Source organism: Eurytemora carolleeae, unplaced genomic scaffold, assembly GCF_000591075.1.
Source record: "Eurytemora carolleeae unplaced genomic scaffold, Eaff_2.0 scaffold1111, whole genome shotgun sequence".
Lineage (NCBI taxonomy): Eukaryota > Metazoa > Arthropoda > Copepoda > Calanoida > Temoridae > Eurytemora > Eurytemora carolleeae.
In genome coordinates this window covers 1-7,137 of record NW_019397416.1, presented here as the reverse complement: position 1 = coordinate 7,137, position 7,137 = coordinate 1, and the positions used below count along the sequence as shown (strand labels likewise).

Here is a 7,137-nt window from a genome sequence, read left to right as displayed (position 1 = left end):
AAAGGCACTGTCGTTGCCATTTTAAGTAACCCTCAATTGAAAAAAAAAACCGGGGCCTGCCGGATTCAAGTAATCTGCAAGTCACTATTTAGAGAAACCACAATGGAAGATGATTAATTTTTCTAAGTTAAGAACATGGATATTTCATTCATTCATAATCATACTAAGTTAAAGGGAAACGTTGTGAATCGGACTTGAGGGTCACTTACAATTTCATCAACAGTCCCTTAGAGGAAAATAAAGTGGAAGGTTAACGGAAGGCAGGGTGAAGAAAAGAACTATTTTTAAATGTAAAATAACATCATTGTGAACACTGAACATTGTGAAATCTAGAAATAAAAATCAGATTTGACATTTATTAAGATGATACTGAACTCAACTGTACAGTACTGTACCAGTGGTATGTACGGTCTAACAATTTGCTACTGTTCTGACTGTACGGTACAACTGCATACAGCAGGTTTAAACAAAACATCAAATTTTAGGATAAAAAACGGGAAATTCTAGCGTTGTTTAAAAAATACCACCGGTCACGCTGATTTGATAAAAGCCGAGCAATATTATAACTGAATATTTTAAAATGATTATTTTTAAAAAATTCTCTTTTATTTTCAGCTGTTTTGTGACCAGCATCAAAATAATTCTCTCAATTTCAGTTCAACATGATCAAAAGAAAATTTTGCCCGATATTAAAAATTCAGATTTTTTATGCTGTTGGATAGCTTTATAAATAAGTATAAAAATTATGTAGATTTTTGGGAGCGCAAAAAAATTATTTACAATGTGTAAAGAATTACATTAGAGTCTGAAAAGTACAAAGTTGAGTTGAGAGGGGGTGGGGGTGGATCCCCACTAATATTTAAGTTGACATTATCCAAGTAGAAATATATACACACACATTCAAGTCCCTAGTCTTGAATCATTCAGCGCACACAGTTATGAATGAATGAATTGATGAATGAATGAATGAATATTCTCTACTGCTCCTGTGATTCATCCTTCTCCTTCTCATCCTCCTTTCTAAACAAGATACATCTAGTTAATAAAATCAATTTATATATTTAGATTATAACAAATGGATCTCTGGACCCCCCCCCCCCGGCCCACGCGGGAAATGAATTTTCAATGCTTGGGAAAATGAAATAAGAAATTGGTTAATTGACAAGTTTTTCCATCTTACACACTGAAAATGGACCATCAGGTTTCAAGTCAAAACGCATAATTTGTTTCTTAGGAATATATTAATATGCAGTCTTTTCAGAAAATGCCACCTTGGGAAGTAAATCCATTTTGAAGAAATTGTAGAAATAAAGTGCATTTTCCAAATTCAGCAAAAAAAATTGATAATCATTTATTATGTCATGGTTTTCCAAGAAAATATAGACCTCTCATTATAATGTAATAAGAACAGTAGTACAAATTCTAGTAGAAAAATGTGCTTAAATAATAATTGCGTAAACCCTTAAAACCAGGCAAATAAAGTTTTTTAACCCCCCCAACCCCCAACCCCGGGCGTGAGGAAATGATTTTTAGTCATCAGGGGAAAGAAAAGGCAAGTTTTTTTTCATCTTTTTGATACTTTTAATTCTACCAAAATTTTCAAAAAACATTTAACATCTGGTGGAAAATAATGATTTATTAATATATATACAACCCTGCCCCCGGTGCTTAAGATCCGGGTCCGTTGGATCCGCAAGATTTTGGCTTCCTAGATCCGGATCCGGATCCAAAGGGTAAAATATCAACCAAAAACTGCATAAAAAACTTTTACTAATAAAACCAAAATCTGAACCAAAAAGCGAGATTAAATTAATTTCCTCTTTTCTGAATGGTTCATCAAGTTTTAGGATAAAAGTAGGCGAAAACAATAAAACAAAAATTTTGAAAATTGATTTTTTTTTTTTAAATTCAGTAAATCTTAAAGAAATGACCTGGATCCGGATCCATTTTTTTCCAGTGCGTATTTAGGATCCGGATCCGCATCAAATTTAAATGGATCCTAAGCACTGCCTGCCCCCACTACCTGTCCACAGGTTTGGCTCCTCCGAATATTTTAGCTTGCTGAAGATCACTGGCAATCTGATTCACGGGATCTTTAACAGTCCGGGGTAGCAGCTGAAGCCGGGGACGCCGGGAGGCATCCTCTGAAACAAATATAAAATTTTTTTTTTTAAAAGTGTCATTTAATTTATGCGTCTTTAAATTAACGGTCGTTATAATTTCATTTCACAACGGTAACCCTTTAATCCTTGAGCTAATAAGTAATGCGGAAGATATTAATTATCTGATAACCACAATTCAAAATAATCAATGTTCATTTTTAAGAGAAATACATTTGTAACTCCTTTATTCATTATCAGAAAATGCTTTTAAGAGTACTACAGTGAATCGGACATGCTTCTCTATAAATGAATGGTTACTTCAAATATAGTCTGAAGTTCCTTCTTTAACAAAAACAAAAATCCTTTAAAATAAAGCGCAATATATGTAATACTCTATGTATGTGCTTACACCTGGGTTTATGTCTGCTTATAATTGATATACCTAGGTTTATGTATGCTGTGATTGATATACCTAGGTTTATGTCTGCTGTGATTGATATACCTAGGTTTATGTCTGCTGTGATTGATATACCTAGGTTTATGTCTGCTGTGATTGATATACCTAGGTTTATGTCTGCTGTGATTGATATACCTAGGTTTATGTCTGCTATGATTGGATTACCCAGGTTTATGTCTGCTGTGATTGATATACCCAGGTTTATGTCTGCTGTGATTGATATACCCAGGTTTATGTCTGCTGTGATTGATATACCTAGGTTTATGTCTGCTATGATTAATTTACCTGGATTTGCTTCTTTAAAATCTTCTCCGTGATGTCTATCTGAGTTTTTTCGTTCTCTTCTTCTTTCCTCGAACCCGCCTCTGTCTCCTCCCCTGTCTCCGCCATAACCTCTGTCTCCGCCCCGCTCTCCGCCATACCCGCCTCTGGATCCGCCACGACGATCCTCTCTGAATCCTGAATACATTATTTTAAATGATAAACTTATCATCTCGGATGTGATAATGAGTCTTCATTCGCCATTCGGTAGTATGAAAAATAATGGATTTTTGAAAATATCTAAGGTGACTTAAAGGCAGTGCTTAGGATCCAGTTAATTTTGATGCGGATCCAGATCCTGGATCCGCACTTGGAATAATGGATCCGGATTCGTCATTTTTTTCAAAAATTCAGATTTTTTTTTCAGTTTTTGGTTGATACTTTAGCCCTTGAATCCGGATCCGTGGATCCGCATATTTTTGCGGATCCAATGGATCCGGATCCTAAGCACTGCTTAAAGGGGAAGTAGACTTAATATTAAGTGAAAGAGTGGCATATCCGATTCACCCAAGTTCTTTAACCTTTGTCTGATCAAGTATGAATGAGATTTACGTTTATGTCGAGCTACAAAATGATTTATCAATTGTTGTTTCTCCAAAAATAGACTTGATGATTTATACTGCAGCAATGAAAAAATTGTTCGAATTTAAAACTTTTACAGAACGACGGTATCATCTTCATTGTTACTCAGATAGAGACGTAAAGGGTATCCTTGCAAATTGGACAATTAAGCAACTCTCAAAATAAAAGTTCATTTAAATTTCCTGCCATGAATATCAAGAACATTTATTTTAGAATTTTTCCGAATTTTCCAATCCTGCGATAAAGTTGTAACAAACCTTTATGGTGCGCAAAAATTGTCCCACTCGCTTGTTGGTAAAAAAAACTGTTTCATATGCACTACAATGAATCATTTCAAAAAGTCTTATTCTCTAAATGGTATGGTTAATCAAGTTCAAGCCAAAAACTGAGTGGTTATTTTATTTTAAAACTCTTTAATTGTTTTAAAAAGTTAACAAATCTTAAAGAAATGGCCTGAATCCGGATCCATTTTCATTTAGGGCGGATCCAGGATTCGGATCCATAGCAGTGACCAAAAAAACATATTTACCTCTTTCGTCGTTATAACCTCCTCCGCCTCCACCTCCTCGTCTGTCCTCGAATCCCCCTCCCCGACCTCTATCATCAAACCCACCTCGACCTCCGCCACGTCCACCTCGGCCTCCCCTCCCACCTCCTCGTCCATCCCTAAATAGTCCGGGGGTAAATATTTTAAAGATTTAAAGAAATCTTTAAAACAGTGCTTAGGATCTGTTGGATCCGCAAGATTTTGGCTTCCTGGATCCGGATCCATTATTAAAACCCAAATTTAGCAAGATTAAACCCAAATTTAGCAAGATTAAACCCAAATTTAGCAAGATTAAAACCCAAATTGAGCAAGATTAAACCCGAATTTAGCAAAATTAAAACCCAATTTTAGCAAGAACTTTACTAATTTTAACTGGAAGAAAAATGATTTTTTGTGAGGGGGGCGGGGGTTGGAATGAGTTTAAAGAAAATATACACTTACTAAGGTAAATTAAACAGAATTTACTGGCTGAGAAACAAAATAAGTCAAATGAAAACTTGAAAAATAAAGATATATCTTTGTAACTTTCATCTGTTAGGCATTTTCACATCATTAAAAAAAATAATCTGAAATATTCCGGTTTTATTTAGTGGATTTTCTAATTTTCACTTAGAGGACATTTTGAATAGAGCCAGTCATAAAGCCAAGTTAAGGTCCCCGCCATGATAACTTGGCCCCAATCGGTTCAGCCGTTTGGTCGTTGTTTTTCTACCTGTCATTCTTTCTCCCCTCTGCAACATCAACTCTCAAGGGTCTTCCTTCTACTTGTGCTCCATTGTATGATAAGGATTCCTGAATAAGTCAAATTTTATTTTTTATTTTTTTTCTTAAGTTCTTGTTCCGTTCCTAAGGATAGACTCTCATGACCTGGATCCGCAAAAAAAAACGAATCCACGGATCCGAATCCAAGAAAATTATCAATGTCTAAAACCGACCACTATGGCTCCTACGGTAATTGAAGGGGTCTGGGATATTTAACATTGTGAATAATCTATAATCTTGTTCAGTTAGTAAAATGTATTTTTCACGATGAAAAATTAAATAAAAACCACAAAAAAATCAGTGCAGGACATTAAAAAAAATGTAAAAAAAAAATGTAAAAAAAAATATTGGTTCCTTGCATCTTTAATATTAAGTGGAAAAGTTAAATTAAGAATCAGACAGACAGAACAAAATACAGGTAGATAAAAACAGACAGATTGAAGATATGACAGACCTAGGTAGAAATATATACAGATTATACAGATAGAAAGACGGGGAAAATCTCCGAAATAGAACAGCAGACAAATGAAAAATAAGAAGACAAATAGACAGAACGGTAAAGAGACAGGAGGGAATATTTTTAAGAACTTAAGAACGATTTTTGGGAGATTTGGGAAAAAAATAAAAGTTTAAAAGGCAAGTTTTTGATACTTTTTTCCCAAAATGTTATTTATTTTCCCATATAATCATGCATGTATTCCGATCAGCAAAAACAAGAAAGTATAAACCACCGTGAAGTAAGGGGTTCGATTTTTACACTTTTTTTGAAATCTCAATATTGTCAACTGGTATTGAAGGATGTGTCAATATGAAAATCTTTAAGAAAGTTTCTGTAAAATAGCTATATATATAGATATATATATATGCGAAAATGACTCTAAAGGTGAGGGAAAAAATCAATAATGTCATTAGTAAAAAAAAAATGTATTCAAAATATGTTTATATGGGTATCTTAAGATGCGTCAGACTCTGAAGCCACTGAGTAGTGAATACTGTCAATTTCATTTAGTTTCGAAATCTTGACAATTGTTTGATCTAGGGCTCAAGTTTGATCTAGGGCTCAAGTTTGATCTAGGGCTCAAGTTTGATCTAGGGCTCAAGATCAGTTTTTTGCATTTCAACGGTTCCGAATTCAATGTTTTTATACCCAATTCGATGTATTTTGAAAAAAATTATTTTTGGTCTTCGTTGGTGAACTTTTCGACTTATAGCTCACAAAAACCGGTTTCCGCATTGGAATTATGATTTGAAGGAAAATCGTCTTTACTAAATGTTGCTTGTGTAATGTGTATTCAAGTCTATTCCTATTACGAGTGACAATATTGCGACTGTATAGAGAGAAATTCAGACAGAAAGATAGAAATATTTGAAATGTCTCGACAAACCTCTAAAGAAGCTCTGTCTTCGAACTCGACATAGCAGAACCCCTTGAACTTGTCGGATTCTTTATCCCGAACTAGTCGGACACTTCGCACACGCAGCTCCTGGTTAACCAAACCTTATCATCATAGTTTGCAATTCAATGGATATATTTAATTAATTAGTCTTTTTACACAATTTGTTACAAAAAAGAGTACTCATATATTCTTTTTAATTGAAGCAAGCTGGTATTTTCTTAATTAAGACACCCGATAGAGTACATCACGGTTCTATTTTCTCATTATANCGAGAATCGTTCCCTAGGAAATTACCCCTGTAAGCGTTTTACCATGTACATTTAACCCAACTCATGTGAACGATATTAGAATTGAAAGGTTCAGATTCCTTAAATATATCATCAACGTCTCCTTGAACCAATTCCAGGGGGAGATTCCCGACAAAAGCTGTGAACGGTGGCTCATCTGGGAGAGGACGAGGTTGACGGCCTCCACCGTATCCTCCGCCACCTCCTCCATATCCACCACCGCCTCCTCCGTGTCCCCCACCTCCTCCGCCTTCGTACCGACCTCCTCCTCCACCACCTCCGTAACTTCTAGAAATAAAAGGGCATTCTAACACATAAGCATGTGACACTACAAACTAAATTTAAGCCGGATAAATCCGTTAAAAAATCATGAATTTGGATAAAATGTTAAATCAAATTCAGGCATATATAAATCCCCAGAAACAACCCACTGACAATACTTAAATTATGGGGAAAAAGCTTGATAATATCTACCTTGATCCGTATTCCCTTCCTGCCATGTTTTTACTATTTCTACATGGGACGAAGCACAGAAAAGTTTTTCAACAAGAATTTAGTCGGTTAACAGTAGTTGTTACAGTGTACACTATACACTCTAGCAGACATAATCTAAGGTCGTCTTTAAAATAATGAGTTTTATTATTTATGTTTTATGATAACAGGCCCGTAGCTAGGAATAAAG

The 7,137-nt window shown here is 35.0% G+C and overlaps 1 protein-coding gene across 1 annotated transcript; it reads right to left on the bottom strand.

The window, feature by feature from the left end:
* Nucleotides 1-342: 342 nt before the first annotated feature.
* LOC111714173 (eukaryotic translation initiation factor 4H) lies at nucleotides 343-7,022 on the bottom strand. Its single transcript, XM_023489223.1, has 8 exons — nucleotides 6,930-7,022; nucleotides 6,536-6,743; nucleotides 6,157-6,255; nucleotides 4,722-4,801; nucleotides 3,992-4,128; nucleotides 2,845-3,018; nucleotides 2,024-2,144; nucleotides 343-1,020 (listed from the first exon to the last, which is right to left on the bottom strand). The coding sequence occupies exons 1-8, from the start codon at nucleotides 6,953-6,955 to the stop codon at nucleotides 978-980; spliced, it is 888 nt and encodes a 295-aa protein (XP_023344991.1). The 5' UTR covers nucleotides 6,956-7,022; the 3' UTR covers nucleotides 343-977.
* Nucleotides 7,023-7,137: the final 115 nt, after the last annotated feature.

Bases quoted from the DNA above. Each gene is read 5' to 3' on its own strand.
- LOC111714173 (XM_023489223.1), bottom strand. From the start codon at position 6,955: ATGGCAGGAAGGGAATACGGATCAAG. The intron at 6,744-6,929 runs GTAGATATTATC...TTTTATTTCTAG, and splicing joins GGAAGGGAATACGGATCAAG to AAGTTACGGAGGTGGTGGAG. The intron at 1,021-2,023 runs GTAGTGGGGGCA...TATCTTGTTTAG, and splicing joins GGAGCCAAACCTGTGGACAG to AAAGGAGGATGAGAAGGAGA.